The 19,315-nt window shown below is 41.8% G+C and overlaps 1 protein-coding gene across 1 annotated transcript in view; it reads left to right on the forward strand.

The window, feature by feature from the left end:
- GALK2 (galactokinase 2) overlaps nucleotides 1–19,315 on the forward strand; it is a 152,701-nt gene that overhangs the window by 14,673 nt on the left and 118,713 nt on the right. The window contains exons 3-4 of the mRNA XM_013006332.2: nucleotides 3,341–3,431; nucleotides 6,179–6,325. Of these exons, the coding sequence (XP_012861786.1) occupies nucleotides 3,341–3,431; nucleotides 6,179–6,325 (238 nt within the window). The remainder of the gene's footprint in view (nucleotides 1–3,340; nucleotides 3,432–6,178; nucleotides 6,326–19,315) is intronic.

Here is a 19,315-nt window from a genome sequence, read left to right on the forward strand (position 1 = left end):
GTGTGTCTGTGGAGAGGTACTACCCTCTGAGACATGAGAGTGGTCTTCCTGTCTTGACCCAGTGGGAACAATAGAAGCAATACCTTCTAGATCTCATAGTCTACTCTGTATTCCCACTAGATGGTATTGTCTGGTAGTGTTCAGGTCAAAGATGAGATGTGTCTTTTTGCTCTTTCTCTGAGTTTTCTCCCACTTCTTGAACCCCCGGGTGGTCATTAAGTATTTGTTGATTAAGATAGTGCATCCTTGTCGTTCATTGAAGTTTGTGGTAGTTACGTAATCTGTTGTCACTTTGAGACTTAAGAGTGAAGGGGTGGAGTTTAGCCTGTCAGTCAGGTCTCAGCTTGATAACCTCATTTGGAGCCACTAAGGAGATAAAAAGCTCACAGAGGCGGGACACAAGCTTACTTCCTGTGAGACATTTCTGTGGACAAGACACATGGAGCTAGCTATTCTAGAGCCCTGGAGCTGAAGGAGCCATGTGGAGACCCCTGTGAGCACTGAGGTGCTTCCACTGCCAATGGATCCACTAGACTTTCTACCCACTGGCCTGTGAGCTGCCTGTATTCGGCGTCATTGCATGTGTTGCCTGAGTCTGAAGAGGACTTTATAGATTGGTATTGGACATATGGGCTAATATCGGACTAAGGACTTGATTTGGACTGGGCTGGTGAGTTTTCTCAATATTCAATTGTTCTTGTATACAAAGCTTTCTTATACACATATGAGTGTCTATGGATTTGTTTCTCTCATCTACCTGGACTAACACAAAGTTGAATGCCTCCAAAGCACGGATGGCCATGTGTGGCACACAGCAGATGTTCAGTAAATGCTGTCAAGAGCATGCAGATAATCTGTAGGATATTGTTTCATGTCTGCCTTCATTTAGCTGCCCCTCCCAGTCCAAGATTTCAAGTATTTTACTCTCCTGCTCATTTAGGAGCCTGTCTGTCATCTGTATTATGCTTTGAAAAGAAATGTGGGCTTAGAAGTCACAAGCGTAGGACCAAGAATTTCCCCACACCCTTCTCTTACATCTTGACCCGAGCACAATGGTTAAAAACAGGAATCAAGTCCTGCTGTAATACAATGATCTAATTTAGTGACCTATTCAAGTGTTGTTGTGTTGTCAGTTGTCCTCTTAATGTAATTTTTAAATTCAGAATTTAATCCAGGTTGAATTTAGTCTTCATGTCTTCTTTAATCTCTGGCAACTCTTTGGTATAAACCTCTTATTACCTGACCATTTTTAAACAGCATTGGCCAGTCATTTTGTATAAATCCTTTGATTTGGGTTTATCTGTTGTTTCATCTGTGTTAGTGTGAAGGTGTGCACCTTCTACAAGAATACCGCAGAAGTGATGGGTCCTGTATGCACCACAGTAAGAGGGACATGATATCCCTTTCCCGGGGATGCTAATGTGATCATTTAGTGAGGTGGGGTCTGCTGGATTCCTCTACCATAAAGCTGTTATTTCCTCACTTTGTAATTAGTATCTTGTGGGGGAAAGTACTTTGAGTCTATACAGATATCTTGCCATCAAATTTTTACCCACTAACTGAGGATTCTTTCCTGAAACAGTGCTTATTGTGGAGCTTGCCAAATAGTGATTTTCTGCTTCCTCCAGTCCTTCTACATCTGATGAGTTGACATTCTACATTGCAGAAGAGCCTTTCCCTTTTCCTTCACCTACTTTGCTACTTGTCAATTTATGTTATCATTCATGGAATCTTATTCAATATGTTTATTCAGTTAGAATGCCCATGCACTTCATTTGTTTCTTTCCCCCCATAAACTATGAAGAGAGTAACATTGGATGAGTGGCAGAGTGTGTGGAGAAAGATGGCTCAGAGGTCTCCTGTTGCAGTTAGAGGTGTGTCAGACAACTGGCCCAGAGGACTAGCATTCATGGGGTTTATACCAGCTTAATGAACACTTCGCTGAAAGACCAAAAAAGAAAAAAGGTGGTAGATAATCTGAAAATATATTGGCTACCCTCTGTCTTGGGAAATAAAAAGGATTGGTTGGTGGTAATGATGATTACAGTAACTACAATGCTCTCTCTGAGCTTTTAGCAGCTGGGAATGCGCATTGCTTAGGGGTAGAACAAGAAGTGGGTGTATTGAAAATTAATCGACGAAGGGTATTTATAGAGGTCTAAATACAGGCATGTACATATGTAAATATGTTTATATAGGATGGTGGGGAAATAGATCTATGTGCATATATTTATAGATTTAGTATTAAGGCAGCTGGTGGACATTGGACCTCCACTCAAGTACTTACTCAATGCAGGAAAATTTTGCTTTATTAAATTGGCATTCCATGATACTCACCTTCCCGACACGATTGATGAAGACAAATGTGTGCATAAGCAAATGTGGTGAAGAAAGCTGATGGTGCCCGGCTATCAAAAGATACAGCGTCTGGGGTCTTAAAGGCTTACAGGTAAATAAGCAGCCATCTATCTCAGAAGCAACAAAGCCCACATGGAAGAAGCACACCAGCCTGTGTGACCATGAGGTGTCGATGGGATCAGGTATCAGGCATCAAAGAACAAAAAATCATATCATTGTAAATGAGGAGGAATGCGGAGTGGAGACCCAAAGCCCATCTATAGGCAACTGGACATCCCCTTACAGAAGGGTCCCGGGGAGAAGATGAGCCTGTCAGGGTGCAGTGGAGCAACGATGAAACATACAACTTTCCTCTAGTTCTTAAATACTCCCCCTCCCCCCACCCCACACACACACTATCATGATCCCAATTCTACCTTACAAATCTGGCTAGACCAGAGGATGTATACTGGCACAGATAGCAAATGGAAACACAGGGAATCCAAGGTGGATGATCCCTTCAGGACCAGTGGTGAGAGTGGCAATTCCTGGAGGGTGGAGGAAAAGTGGGGTAGAAAGGGGGAACCGATTACAAGGATCTACACATAACCTCCTCCCTGGGGGATGGACAACATAAAAGTGGGTGAAGGGAGATATCGGACAGTGTAAGATATGACAAAATAATAATAATTTATAACTTATTAAGGGTTCATGAAGGAGGGGAGAGCAGGGAGGAAGGGCGAAAAATGAGCTGATATCAAGGGCTCAAGTAGAAAGCAAATGTTTTGAGAATGATGATGGCAACAAATGTACCAATGTGCTTGACACAATGGATGTATATATGGATTGCGATAAGAATTGTACAAACCCCCAATAAAATGGTTTAAAGATAAAAGAAAATTAATCGAAAAGGACAGTTCAGTTCCACTGTCCTGCCACAAGATGGCAGCAGTCAGCCACCGGATTTCGACTATCGGACTTAAATGGTGTCTTGTTTTTGCAGGGACTTCAGTGCCTGTGCTAATGACATTCAGATCGACCAAACAAAGCCTCTGTGGCACAACTATTTCCTATGTGGGTTTAAAGGAATTCAGGTAAATCGGCGTATGAGGCCTCTATTAGCAGTTGAGATGATGCCATGTCTTATGCCAAATGTATTTGCTAAATCACTTCTTTATATGCTATAGATATCACGCCCCCTTTTCTCAAGATTAATTGGTGTTTCTGTTGCTCATTATCTATCTTTCGGGCGCTCGAGTGAGTGTGGCTGCTTCTGGATTGTTTTATAGGGGTGGCCGTGGCCTTTCATACAACTAGTTCCTAAGTCAGGGGCATCTGACAAATGTGCATGTGGTTTTTAGACAGTTTACAGTTTGGTACTATTAGCTAATTTTGATCTATGGATGCATGGGAGTATATTGTCATAGGATTTAAAGTCTGAGTCCAGGTTTTCCCCAGATGTGTTCATTTAACCTCTGAGTCTCAGATTGGTTATTTGTAAAACCATGGCAGGGCTCCATCCCATAGACTTGTTGCAAGAATGGCATTGTCCTTGAAACGTATTAAGCACTTAATTACATGGCGATGTATTATAATGATTTATTTCAGGTGTTGTAAACTATCGGTCTAAGTGTTACTCTAGAAACATCTTTAATGTCATATAAGAACAGGAAGCTGAAATATGTCCATTTTCTCTTAACAGGCTTAAAATGTATAAAAGACAAAAAGAAAATTACTAGTTGCGGTTTTTACCTTCATTTTTACATTTCAACAGTTATTTTAGATGAAGTGACTTGTGTAGAATTGTAAATTAAAAACAAGAAGAGGTGGAATTTTCCATTTTAAGCCCAAACCAATCTTGTACTCTAGAGAGCTTGTGTTCCTTACTGCCTGGTGGTCGTATCTGAAAATTTTTCACAACTCTCTTGAGACTTCGTGGTGTACGCATGACAGAAATGCATCAAATGCGTTACTGATATGCAGTCTTGTGCGGCACTCTGTCGTGGTGCGGAGCTTAGTCACATAGCTCCCTTTCTTGTGTGTAGGTGTTTACTTTTTATTTATTTTTAAAAGATAAATGGCAATAATGACTTTTGGGAAAGTTATTGGAAGCTTTTAAGTCTTCAAATCATCTAGTTTATCATATGCATTAGTGGGGATTACAGTATTTGGAAGCATTTTCCTGGCAAGTACAGTTTGATTTTCTTTATAACAACGTATCTTTTTGTAGCGCATGGGTAAAGTGACCTAAACAATGTATGTTGCTTTGGGTTGTTTTTGAGTATTTTAGGTCTTAAAGCCTTCCCTTTCAGTTTGACAACTTACATATCAACGCAGGTTTGTACAATGAACCTTTGGCAGAAAAAAATTTAAATGTTAGCCTGCTTGGAAACCTCTTACTTCCAATAGTAGAAAGTTCCAGAAGTTAATCTGTTTATACTAAATGAACATGTTATCCTTTTTGGATAGAGCTATTACAGGATTTGGCAAAATCCATTTGTGTTTTTGAATCTGTTGTGTATTTTAACTTAAACATTGCGTGTTACATTGGTAAAGATGAGTCATCTTCAGGACACTGTGTGGATCAGCTTATGGTTAAATACGTAGTATTCTCCAAGGATTATCTTTTCCTTTTTTTAAAGCAAGCTGTCTGATGTTCGGCATGAAAGGGCATTGGCAGCAGCAGTGCCGTCAGCTTATAACTTGCATTTCTGGAAAAGAAGATGACTTGAAGTTAAGAAGAGACATGTCCAGCCGAATCGCTTCCTTTGTGCTGCATGAGTTCTGCCCGCTAGAGGAAAAGGACCAAGCGTAAAATTGAAGGAAAAAAACAGCAGAGCCTTACATTTTCAGGCTTTTAGTGTTCCAACTAGTTTACCGAATTGATTTCCCCTCTAGAATCATAGATATGCTGAAATGCATAATCAGTTAATGTAGTAGCATTTCATACTTTGGTGTTGAGTCTTTGACTCTGGATTTATTTGTCATCCTTAAGCACCCAGGTGATTATGTGCTGCTATCCTAAATGTGTTAGTCCCAGATGGGCATCAGGGGAGCCTACTCTTCTTTTTTGAGGGGGCTTTCCTATTTGTAGAAGTGGTTTCCCTGCTTTGTTGGGTTCTGCATTCTTCCCTGAGGCTGATTTTGCATTTGATTCTCATGGAAATGACCATTTGGCTAAATTGTGTCTAGGAATGCTAGTAAGAACCCGATTTTTCCTTTCAGCTGATGTACGTGAGTCACAATGAGGCTACACTGGCCCAGGTTTCTAACTGCAGTGATGGTCTCAGTCACAGACCTGAGCCCTGCTTCCAGCTCCCTATTTATTTGAAGTGTGATCTCAGGAAAGCCTTTTACTCTCTTTGTACCCAGGTGTGTCCATCAGTACAGCAGAGCGGAGAACATTTTTTCTTCAGAGAACCTTCGGTAGAAAGACCCTCCATGAAAGCAAGCTTTTGCTTGGGTTAAGCATTGACAATCACAGAGACTAGCCTCTCTGATAAGTGTGTGTTTCTTGTCCCGATCTCTGACACCTTGAGCTATAACTGATGTTTTTGTCCTATATCCATTCACAGTGACTGAACATTCAAGATGCGTTCAGGAAATGGATCAGTAGGGTTTTTTGGTTTTGTTTTTTGAACAAAGTGAAAAAGCAATTTTAGTTGAGCCATTAGTTGCAATGTCTTGTATGGCCACAACTCACTTCAGTGGCCCAAGTTGTTTTCATACGTTGTAAATGAAGTCCACGGATAGACGTTAGCACTGTGAGGAATGAGAGAACATTTCTATTACTTCTGCTCTGACCCTAAATTTACTAGTCCTGTTTCTCCTCTATTCCTAGGAACACTTTGGTCTTAGTAACCTGACTGGAATGAATTGCCTGGTCGACGGGAACATCCCACCAAATTCTGGCCTCTCCAGCTCCAGTGCTCTCGTCTGCTGTGCTGGCTTGGTAACACTCACCGCACTGGGCCTGAGCCTATCAAAGGTAGCTAACTCTGAATGTTGCAAGTCTCTTTCAACAACCCTCTTTGTTTCAAAGTCACGGGCAGCTACACCTTGAAGTCACAATGCTGTTGTTTGAAAAGCTTTGTCTTGCATGTATTATCATTTCTCAAGACCTCCTCCTGAGGACACCACTGCGTGGTAGCCTGTGCTTTCCAAACCGTGAACACATCTGTGAGCGAGTGTATGGAGACACGCTTGTGTGAAGCGCGGAGCTTAAATACATGCATAGATTTTCCCATCACCTCATTAACAAGTTAAATTTAGAGCAAGGAATGCTAGGCCTCATAGTTGGGGCATGCTATTTTTGCACAAAACCTTAAATGAAATATTTGACAAGTGTGGGGAAGAAGAGTAAAGACCAAGCAATCAAGGAACGGAGTAGCATTTCTGTTGATGGCAGCAGCAAAGTCACTTAGATAAACATAAAAAAAAAATTCATTAGAAAGAGGAAAAGCTTTTTTAAAACAGACATAAATCTTGCAGGAGGTCAGAAAGCCTCTGTAAGTTCGCATAAATCTCTGACTTTGTAGTTCAGAGCAGGTGTGCTCAGCTTTCATTACTGCTTTGGAGTTGTTTTTCTTTAATAAGATGCTGTAATTAGTTCTTTTTTTTCTTTTATTAGGCATATACTACCGTATTGATAAACACAGGCTTGGCTTTGGTTAGATTAGGAGAAAATCAGGCACATGCTTAGTTTCGTTGAAGCCTGTTTAAATGTTCAGTTTCAAAATGTTATATGTAGAAGGAAAAGAATCCAGGAAGGAGAAAGCAGGAAAATCACATTCTTTCCCCTCGTTGTCATATGGACAAAACTAAAACCAAACCCACTGCCATCGAGTCACTTCCAATTTGTAACCACCAACTGCCACTGAGTCCACTCTGACTCATAGCAGCCCTCCTGACTGCACTGATTGGGACTCATCGCGACCGTGTGTAAAGACCAGTCAACCGGTAGCTGTAAATGGGTAACGTGCATGCCATGGGAGCAGAGGAGCTCAGGTGGTGAGATCCTAGGGCATCTAGGCTGAGACACCAAGAATTCAAAGAGTCATAGATGTCAGTCAAACAGCACTAGTAGAATAAACACGTGTCAGGCAAAATAACCCCCCTGGGGAAATAGCTAGAGGGAAAAAGAAACTGCAGTGAGTACAATTCCGTAGGTGCCGTGGAGTGGGCTCTGACAGACAGGGCTCCCGTGTTTAACAGAATGAAGGACCGCCTGCTCCGGCCCCTTTCTCATAATCTTGACCCTGTTGGAGCCTGTTTTTGCAGCCACTCTATCAATCCATCCTATTGACAGTCTTCTTCCTCTTCGCCCATCTCCCACTTCACCACACAGGATATCCTTCTCCAGGGACTGGCCCTCCTTGATGACATGTCCACAGCACACCATTATGATTGTACTTCTTCTAAGACAGATCTGTTTGTTCTTCTGGCAGTCCGTCATGGCATATTCATTATTTTTGGTCAACAAGATAATTGATAATCATCAATTATTTCCCATTCTCTCTTATTAATTGTCCAGATTTCGCATGCATGTGAATCAACTGAAAATACCATTGCTTGCATAAGGCATATGTCAATCCTCAAAGTGATATTTTTATTACTCAGCACTAAAGATCAATAATGTCCTGGTACATATTACAACATGATTAGACTGTGAAAGCATTATACTCAGTGAAATAAGTCAGTCACATAGAGAAAATGATTGTATGATTCTCTCAATGTGAGACATCTAGGGAAGGGAGAATATTGATAGAAACCAGTGTATCTCAGAGGTTTCCAGGGGCAGATGGGTGGGTGGATGAGAAGACTCACTGCTTAGGAGATACCAAACTTCTGTTAAAGGTGAGGGAAACATTTGGAAATGGATGAAGGTCATGCTTGAACAACATGATAATCATAGCCAGTGCCACTTGATGGTACCGTGAAGGATGTTGAAATGTCAAATGTACATCACAAAAGAACAAAGGAGCCCGGTGAACTGTGCTGAGCAATTTAGACTCCATGCAGATAGCAGTGGGAGAGCTGCAGGGTTTTAGAAGAAAGTGACATGATTCTGGCTACATTTTAGGAGGATCACTCTGGCTGTATTATTAATTCTGGATTTGAGGGTAACGATATTGGCAATATGGCAATGATGTGGACTAGGAAAGTGACAGTGAGACTGAACGGAAATGTACAATAAACTCAAGGCACCTCTCAGTGTGGAGGGGACAGCCGAGAATCAAGTCTTATGCCAGGAAACGGCTTGGTGTGATTCTGAAACTAAGGAATGTAGATGGAGAAAATAGGTGTGAGGGGAAGGGGAAATGTTGAATGTGCGGAATTTTGGGGTGTTCTACTACAGTGATCTTGTATTGAGTTATAGGAAAAAATGCCTCTGAAGGTCCGGAGAGAGAGGTGGACTTGAGGTGGTTGGTATGAGACTCATTAGTAGATAAATGACTATTGAGGTGACATACATGACCCCAACACCACATATCTGGAAGTGGAGTGCCGGTAGCAAGATAAGGAAGATTAAGACAGGGCTCTGTCAGACATGAACACTGCAGACCAGGGCAGGGAAGGAGTGGTCCATTGGAGAGATGGAGGAGCCCCGGGGAATAGGAAAACCAGAACGTGGAGAGAACAACAAAGACACGGAAGGGGATGTTTTCTGAAGGGCATAGCAACAGCATCAAAGGCTGCTGATAAGTTAAGCAAGACAAGGCTGGAGATGGATCCACTGGATTTAGCAACAAACAAGGTAAACACAACTTTGGTAGGGACAGCTCAAGATAGGGCGGGTTCAAGAGTCTGCATCAGCAAGAGGGGGACATGAATAGAAATGGAGTCGGGCTGTGTACGGAAAGAGATAGCAGTGAGAGTGTGGAGTCAATGCATTACTTTTTTTTAGTGGGAGGAATGGTAAATCTTATTTTTTGCATTTCCCTGGCTTTTTGATCGCGTGGCTATCTAAGGGGAGAAAAATTAAAATAAGAAGGAACATGTGAACCTTTAGAATGAATTCTGGAGGCCTGTGTCGTTTTCAAAGTAAAACATCCCAACGGTCTAATGCCTGGAGCTCCGAGGTAACCCTGGCTTTCCCTGAAACTCTACCTTGTGATGACAATGCTGGTATTTCCTAGGACGGAGCGTCCTTTCCTGGAGAGTCTCTGCTGTACTGAGAAGGACTCCTTGCCTAAAGGACACCCCTCATGTGATTAGATTCTTTGAATATAAACCAGCTGTGTATGTACAAATGTTAGCACGAAGAACGCAAGGGACTGTAGCAATGAACCAATTTAAAATTTTTTTTCTTGATATGTCATTCAGTGGCACGGTAGGAAACCCATGGCCCATGGCACATAGAGTACAGCTTGAAGATGTTTTCATGAAGAAACTGCTTACAGAAGTGTGTGCAGGGCCCAGGGAACCCAACAGGAACAGCGAAGTAAAATCATGTGACTTCAGGAACTGTGATTGCAGTGCTGGCTCACCAGCAAAGCCTCCTGGCAGGGAAAGAGGGAGGCAAATGGGGTGAGAAGGGTGGGGAGGGGAGTGAAGGGAATTGTCCATAGAGGACAGGCTCTAAAGATAGAGAGACGTGTGAGAGAGGAAGGGCAGCGAGCTAGCAAAAAAAATAAATAAATAAAATAACCAGCCCATTTGACAAAACTAAGTCCTTTGAGAACGTGGGTTACTAGCTCCCTCTCTGTGTACCTCGTTTTAATTGCAGACAGTTCCTGTGAATGGCCTATGATAAGCAGCTCTGGAACTTGTTAATTCATTAATAAACTAGAAGCAGCATGCCTGAAATGAGCAAAACGAGATGCCCAGGCATCCCAAAAGTCTGGCAGCCAAGAATAGTGAATTAATGTGACCGGTAGAAGAGTATGTTGTGGTTTAAAAGAGAGCAAGAGAGCGAGAGAGTGAGAGAGAGAGACCCCCAAGGACATATTTTGTCTTTGTTTCACTGCCCCTCTTCCAACCATCCCTTTTAAGGATCATCCCTGAGCAAAAGGAAAAACAAGAAAAGAAAGTACAAACTCCATCTTTGTTGAATCAAGGAGACATAAATAACTACAAACCACAAGATACAAGGATGGAAAGTGGATGGCAGAATAGTGCATGACTTAGCAGAGAGGGAAAGGTCAGAGCTAAGTGCCTTGGGAGGGCAATGCAGCCGGGAAACGAGCTGACTCATTCCATGGCTGGTGAGTGAGGCCGGCTCAGGAATTAGAAGCACTTGGTATGTATCACAGAAGGCAAGATGATATGGTGGGTAGTGATTTATTCATCAGTCTTTCTGAGGAGCAAACCAAGCCCTCAGAACCCCACACTTCCTTGTCAGTCAGGGAACCATTTCTCTCCAGCTTTGCAGGAGCCTCTGGAAAAACGATCAGGGATCTTCTGGACTTAAGGGACACACAGACACTGCAAGAGACAGAACAGAATTGAGAAATACTCAAGAACATTCTGCACCTAAACAACGAACTTCCTAGCTCCACTCCTGGCCAGTGCTAGCCCATAGTAGCCTCCCCACTCCAGGGATATGGGAAGGTCCTTTAGAGAGGAATGGGGCCATCCATGAGAAACACCTACTGATTCTCATGTGTGGTTATCCACTCTCCCCCAAATTGTTCAGCTACTCCCTCACTCCATTAAAAGTTCATTTGCCAAGCTTCTTATCAGCATTTTTGTGACTCTTAAGTATGATAAGACATCAAAGAATAATCAGGCTTTGAAAGGACGGGTACACTGGCACAGAGATCAAGCAAGTCTCAAAAACAGGAGACAAAGAAAGAGTACAGAAGAAGCAGAGCTAATGCCGGGAGCAGAAGAATTCTTCACAGAAACCTGAATGTTTTCAGATAAGAGAAAATCTTCAAAAACAAAGATTGCTATTTTTAAAAACAATGGAATAGATAAAAGGTGAGTGGCTTTGGATATTAACATATGATAGTTGAAACAAATTCAGTACAAGTATTGGAAGAATCCTTTGATAAAGTAGGTGGAAAAAAGAGATTGAAAAAATCTTACACTCATTGCCACCAAGTTGATGCTGACTCAGATAAAATAGGTAAAAAAGAGACAGACAATTAAAAAACGGTATGAATATTATGGATCAATTCCAGTGAGCCAATATCCAAGTAGAAAGGAGCAACAGAGAAAACAGTGACTTGAACATTATTAAAAAGACATTTTTTCTTAACTGGAAACGTGACTTCTCAGATTGAAAGGGCTTACTGGGCATTCAGTAGTATAAACGAGAAAAGACCCAAGCCAAAGAAAGCATATCCCCTAGGCATCTCAAAACATCTTCCAGAACAGACGCTTGAAGCTGGTTGGGAAGGCAAGAGAAAAGAGAGGAAACCCAATAAAAGATTCAGGAATGAAAACCAGTGTTTCCAAAAGCCAGATGGAAGCTGTAAGGCACCAACCATGTCATCACATCATGAATAGGCTTTAGGTTTGGATGACTGTTTAAAGGAGCCAAGAGGGTATGAGAATAGAATAAGCAATCTCAAACATGCCAACCCTGAAACCATCCACCTCCTCTCCATCCTCAAGCATGGAATCGACCAAAAACCCTCAAGTGTAAAGCAAAAAAGGCTGTGACCTGAGCATCAAGACATGGCCCGGGAGACAGTGGAGAGAAATCCTAGCACAGCATCCATCTGACAGCCTAGAAAACCATCAGTACAGATTAGAACCAGAAGAGGGAGGTGGAGGGAAGGAGGAAAAAAAGGACCGATACATATGACATTTAACCACGTGAAAAAATGAATTGGGGGAATTTATAGAACTGCGGTGGGGTATGGGAATGCTTATTTAGATATTCAACTACCATGAAGCAAAGGAGGAAATGAGGCATTGATTAAGTATAGGAAAAAATAATTGTAGCAGAAGAGAAGTGAATAATTTGTATATCTTTTGCCTGAAAAAATGAGCAAATCTTAATAATTAACACACTGAATACAGATTTAACCAAACCTTTGGACTCACTTTGTTCAGGAGGTTTGCAGGGGGTGGGTATAGACGGCTAGATTTTTCATTGAACATTAACTGGAAGAAAAACTCACTTCCATAGAGTTGGTAATGACTCATAGTGACCCTATAGATCTAAGTAGACCTACTCTATATGGTTTCTAAGACTGTCAATCTTTTTTTTTTTTAAAGGCTGTAAATCTTTATGGAAGCAGATAGTCTCATCCTTCTGTGAATCAGCTGGTGGGTTAGAACTGCTGAGCTTGCAGTTAGCATGTCAATGCTTAACCCACTGTGTCACCAGGGTACCTTATTATACGAAAGCAATAGAGGCTAGGATCAAGTAGTCCAGGAGATAGCTTTTTATAAACAGTTTTATTGGCACTTAATCTACATATTGCATAATTGAAGAGTTCAATCATATCAAGAAGAATCGTACAGTCATCACCACAATCAATTTCAGAATAGTTTTGTTTTCCTCTATGATTAAATCTCCTTGAAAATGAGTTGTGTAATCTTCTTCAGTTCTAGTGCTCACTCCCCCTCCCACCTTCATTGCTTACTCTGGAAATCCCCTCCCCTCCCTATCTCCCCTCCCCTTACCTCCCCTATAAACCCTTGTATCAATTCTATGCATCCATTCCTTCTGTGCTTCACAAACTGATAAACCCAACAAACAATTAAGAACAAACACGTAAGGATAAAACTATAGTAATATAAAAATAAAAATACAAACGAGGAGTAAGCCAAAAGACCACCATCAATATTTAAAGAGCCAGGGAAGAAGTTTTTGTCATTTAACAAGCAAGAGATCCTTGCACCTAGAACAAATTCTGGTTCTAGAGGGAGGTCAACTGATTCAGTATCAAGTTTGATCCAGCACAATCAGGATTACAATGATCTATGTGAATAGTCAGGCTGTTCCACACTTTTGCCTGTGGCTAGAGGGGATCTGCCAGAAGCTTAACTGGACTAGATACTCTGCATATCGGTTTTTTTTTGGCTCCCACTGTCCTCTACAGCCTTTCACAAATGGTCCACAATTTTAGCTCTGACACTTTTCTCATTGCCATATTTAATTTTATTATTGTCATCTTTGGATCACACAAGCTAGTGGCCTTCTTCCATGTGGACTTAGTTGATTCACTTAGATGACTGCTTGTTTGAAAACAAGCCTTTAAGACCCTAAGAACAATACCAATTGGTAGCTGGGCACCATCTGCTTTCTTCACCACACTTTGCTGTAGCACCGTATCTTCAGTGATCACTTCATGCAGGTAAGGGTATTGAGCAGGGCCATGTTATCAAAGCTAATTGTTCTCGGGCTGGGGCTAGAGTTCAGTGGGAGCCCAGAATCCGTCTGGTTGTCCCTAGGATATGCATGAGTCAGGAGGAGATATTGTTTTGCTCCAATATTTGGTAATCTGAAGTAACCTACAAAGCAAGATTCAAGAGTAAAAAGTGTTTTCCTGTAGGTACACATGGGGATAAGTGTTAGGGGTTTAGGGACCACTTTTTGGGGGGTTGTTATAATCACTTTAGCTCCATTTGGCCCTCTGGATTATGTGCACATATCTCTTTGGTGAACGGAAAACCAATGGAAAAGAAAAAAAATTAGAGAGAAGGAGTGAATGGAATGACAGTCAGTGGATGACCCTAGTGACCATGGTTGGTGCACCTATGGACTGGAGGAAGATGAGAAAGAGTCCACGAAAATAGAGGCATCTTGTGCTTAATGGCAGTTGCCCATCCCCCACGTCAGCTGTTCTGCACAAGAACATTGAGCAGGAGCTAATTTCTTATTTAAACTGGAAAAATTACAATGGATTATCTATCGACTCTTTTTGATAATTTCCTATAATGTTAGGAAAACAGCAAAAATTCTTTTATATAAATTACATGAAAATAGGACAGAAAATGCCTAAAACAATCTTCTAGAACACCAACCAATCAATATGGTTGTAAGTAAGCAGTTGCTTGAAATGCAGTAACATACTTAGAGGAGTCATACTCTGCTGATACTTGCTGTCCCAATATTCTGCATACCGTTTTGTTAAAAGATCGTATGGAGGTTTTAAGATATAAGCACTGTTTTTGTTTTCTTTTCCTATTTAAACACTGCCCCCAAATGATGGAGTAACAATTGATGCGTTTGAATCACGGTGCTGGTGAAGAATCTTTAAAAGGATCACGGACTGCCAAAAGAACCAACAAATCTGTCTTGGAAGAGGCACAGCCAAAATGCTTCTTAGAGGCGAGGATGGTGAGACCTTGTCTCATATGTTTTGGACATGCTGTCAAGAGAAAGCAATCCCTGGAAACGGACACCAAGCTAAAGTAGAGGGACAGTGGAAAGGAGGAAAGCCCTCAGTAAGATAGATTGACACCGTGGCTCCAACACGAGGCTCAAACATAAGGACAATTGTGAGGATGGAGTAGGAGTGGGAGTGCTCTGCTCTGTTGGTCACAGGGTCACAATGAGTTGGAACCCACTCAATGGCACCTGACAACAACAACAACAAGATACACACACACACATATTCTTTGAAATGTTAAGTACCAAAAACCAAGAGCTGTTTTCCTAGGGAAAAGAATTAGTTGATGAAGTATTTTTCTCTGGGCATGCTAATATTTTGTTGGCTGAGGATCCAGGCTGCTCTAGATGTATGTCCAGCTTCTGTCAATTCCCAGAATTGTCCATGGAGGCCAAGAGGAAAGGACCAAGTACCTCTTGCCGATCTTAGTCTATAGAGAGCTGACTGGCTTGGAAAATGCACCAAAAGAAAAACCAGACTCACTGCCCTTGAATAGGTTCTGACTCATTGTTACCTTGGACGGCAGGAGAACGTCCCTACGGGGTTTTTAGGCCGTCCATCTTTACGAGAGGAGAAATCTTCACCATTCTCTGAGGAATAGTTGGAGTGTTTGAACTAGGGACCTCACAGTTAACAGTGCAGCATTTAACCTGGGAAATAGATGGCATCTTTAAAAGTTAAGTCTGGGGTGGAAAGGTGTATAAGACTGGCTTCTACCCACAAACTGCCCCCCCCCCCTCCTTTGTGGAGGTCTAGACTTTGAATGCATGAGATAGTGAACTGACTAAGTGATGTTCTGATGACTCACTTTTGAGGATTTGGGGGAATTGTACAGGAATAGTCTAAGGAGGAGAACCCCCTTTTACCTTGGTTGATGAAAGTTGAATGACCAGTATGGAGTAGAGGGGCAGGGAAGCATCCTGCAGATTATCTTTGTAAGAACAACGTGTGTGGCTCTGAATGGCATGGAGTATAATTGGGTCTAAAACTGCCCCTTGCAAATTGCAGGTCGATGGCAGTGGGTTTGGGTGGGAGGAACCTGGGAAGCTCATACTGAGGCAGCAGGAAACCAGTTTACTATTGGGAAGCTTGGAATAGTACTGACTTTGGGACGGAGTGTTTCCTGGAAAAGTAGAAGCTTCCCATTTTAAGTCACGGAACCAGTATTTGGTGGCATTTATTTGTTTAACAAATAATTACTGCCAGGCACATAGGGACACAACTGGACAGCATTGACAAAGTCCCTGCTTTTATGGCACGAGTACTCTGGTGATGGCCGTGGGAAGATGGAGAACAAGCAGTTATACAAATAATACCTTCTACACGGGAGAAAAATAGACTGTAGTAAAGAGAAGCTGCTCTTTTGGAAAACAAGGGCGTATTTGAGTAGAGACCTGGATGAGGTGGCTGCGTGGCTATCCAGGACGTCATGGGCACAGGGAGCAGCAAGTGCAGAAGTAAGGAGCCGGAGGCGTGCTTCAGGCGTCCCAGCACTGGCGGGGTGCAGGGAGTGAGGCGCGGTGATGGAGCTGAGCTGAGAGCGGTGGCCAGGGGCCATGCTCTGTCGCGCCTTGTTTGGATTTTACTCTGTGCTGAGAAGAAAACCTTAGTCGGTCCGAGAGCACAGACTAGTGAAGTGTGAATTGCATTGATGGAGCTCTTTCAGCTTAGAGGGCCACGCCATCGTGGATACCAGGAAGGGAAGAAACAAATAACCAAACAAAAAGCAAGAAACGAGTGGTCGCTGTCCTTGTGGAACTGGAATACTCATAGTAGAGCACTAACAAAAGACGTTCATCATCTCAATACCAGCCATAAAGCGTTTTGTATGAAAATGAGGAATAGCCTTGGAACAGCGGGTCCGTGGTGAAGTTGAAAGAGGGCTTTCAAGTATGGGATGAGTCCTCAGGGGGTTTTCAAGGCAGGGAAGATGGTCTTGACACGAAGTCCTGGGAGGGGTCCAAGGGCATCTGAGGCAGAGGGTATTACAACAGCTCCCGGAGCCAGACTTACACACGCCAGCTGAGCCTCACAAATTCTTATGCAGCCTCATGAAATTCCTTTACGGATTTTACTTCACTGCAGGATGATTTCTAGTGGGTTAAGTCCCCGAACAGATTGAGTGAACTGAATTTCAGGATCAAATTAGCTGTGTAGACATGGGGTTGAGACTCTTAACATCTATACCGTGCGTGAGACCTTTGAGGTTGAGAAGCGTACTTAGTGGAATGTTCAAAATCGTGTGCCAGACGTGCCCATGTTCTCACTTTCCTAAGCTTATAAGGGCCCTTTCCCTGGGAAAGCTTAAGGCAGGTTTTGTTTTTTTGTGTGCATACAGCTACATGTAAATCCAATACTTCTTGGCCTTCAGAAGGAGACCTTGTGAGTGAAATGTAAAGACATGGTGTACATTATAAAATAAAAGGGATCTCACAGTTATATAAAAGTTTAAGCCATGATTTGTATGTTTGAATAGCATTTTGCTACGTGGTATAAGGAAAATCAGAAACCAATTTGCACTGTCACTAATTATTATATTTAGAAGCCTTACAAGGACATTGTTTCAGTTTGCTTAGAATAACAAAAACCCCAGCCATTTAATGGTTAAGGAAAATAGTAGTTTTAGACATTCCAGGCAGATGTTGACTGTTAATGAACTACAGTAGCGTGGCCTTAAGAGGATGGTAAATGTAATCTCTGAAAAGAATCTGAACCAAGTGTGGAGCATGGATCCAAGCCATGCATTTACTGGCACAGCAGCCAGGGGGCACTGGGCGGCCTGCACTGAAATCTAGTTGAAATTTTAAGCTGCGCTTGTTCATATGTAAAATGTTAATACAAAACCATTCACAGCGTTTTATCAATAAAAAAGAACAACAGAAAAGACTGATGTTTCTCTGAGTTATGTGGGGTGGCATTTATCTCTTAGTACATAAGGAGGCATGGACTCTGACTCCTTTATTCAATGATTTTGACTAGTTTGGATGCCCCAGATGCTGTGACTAAGCTAGCTGATTGCAGATTAGAAGGCTTGCAGTGCAGACGTTGTGTAGGTCACTTTTGATTTCTTTCCATTTCCCTCCAGAGGCTAAATACATGTTTACCTTTAACGTAAACCAAGGCAAACAACACTAATTAGGGAATCGTAGATTGGAGGGGAATGGGTCACTGTTTCCAAGTGGTTTCAAATGTAACCACTATTGCTGCAAACACACGCCCACAGACTTAGAGGACCGTTTGGAACGCTGTTGTGATCTTTAGATCCTTATCATTATTAGGTTACTGTGTTTTGAGGCCTCCAAACTTTGGCTGGCACTCAGGAATAAGTTACGTTTTTCCAATATTTAAAGCATTAACTGGAACAATGCAGGGGGTATTCAGTACACCATATATGTGCAACCCCCTTACCTCCTACACTTATTGAATGCAGCAAAAATAATAACTAAAAATAATAGGGATAAATAATCTCTCTATGAAATCCAGACATGTTTGTCTTCTATTTCTATGTATTTACTTTTCATAGAGATGGTAGGCATCTTGGTGCAGAGGTAGCCTCTGCTGACACCCCGCCCCCCCCCATGCTTGCTAGACTCCGAGGACAATGGAAGGCTCTCTGGGTCTCGTCCGTCTTTGTGATCAGTGTGTTCAGTAACTGATGGCAGCCTCCCTCTCCTCGGTTTTTGTAAGAAATGAGAGTAAGAGGAGCTGCCCTGTTAGATTCACAGTGGTCAAGAGTCAGTTGAATTGACTGACGACATCCAGTTCTCTGATCTCTCCTGTAGCTAGGGGCTCTGGGACAGGTTTAGGTAAAGAGCTTAGCAAGAAGATAGGTAAGGTAGGAAAACACTGGTAGTCAGGAAAGTTTTCCTAAGTGTATGAAGTTTCGGAAGTATAATGGTGGCCCTGAAGATACTAAAGATGCAAGTTGTACTGATTCAAAGAAAGTGACCTCACAAGAAAGGTTTCACGGAGGTGACTGTAAACAGCATGTATTGCAATTTGGGAGCTACAAAGATTTGGAGGATACTACTGAAAAAAAAAAACTAAAAAATTCTGTGTTTGAATTTACATGAATGTAAAAGATGCCTTTTTAAAAATAACAATGGAAAAATACCAAGGCTCTGAGGTTTGTGTACAGTTTGCTATTAACCAAAAGATTGATGGCCCAAACCCATCTTGTGGTGCCAAGGGAGAAATACCTGGCATCTACTCCTGTAAGCTTACAGCCATTGAAAACCCTATGACACACCTGTCACCTGAATTATGTGAGGTCACCATGAGTTGGAATAAACCTGATGACAATGAGTTTAATTATACTAAACAAACTCATTGCTATTAGGTTTATATATATATTTTTTGGTTAAGTATTTAGATGTTTTATACATATCATCTCTACTCATGGTAGTGTTGTAAAGCAAAATATATTATTATTTGAATTTCTCAGAGGAAAATAATAAAATTCAGATAGTTAATATAATGTGCCTGTGGTAGATCAGAGAAACAAATTCAGAGACACTCATATATGTATAAGAAAGAGCTTTCTAGATAAAGACATGTACATATGCAAATATATTTATATGAGAGTGGGGAAATAGATCTATGTGCCTATATTTATAGGTTTAGTATTAAGGTAGCAGAAGGACATTGGGCCTCCACTCAAGTACTCCCTCAATGCAAGAATA

The sequence above is a fragment of the Echinops telfairi genome, unplaced genomic scaffold (assembly GCF_000313985.2).
Source record: "Echinops telfairi isolate 266 unplaced genomic scaffold, ASM31398v2 ScPeMD7_8;HRSCAF=38, whole genome shotgun sequence".
Taxonomy (NCBI): Eukaryota; Metazoa; Chordata; class Mammalia; order Afrosoricida; family Tenrecidae; genus Echinops; species Echinops telfairi.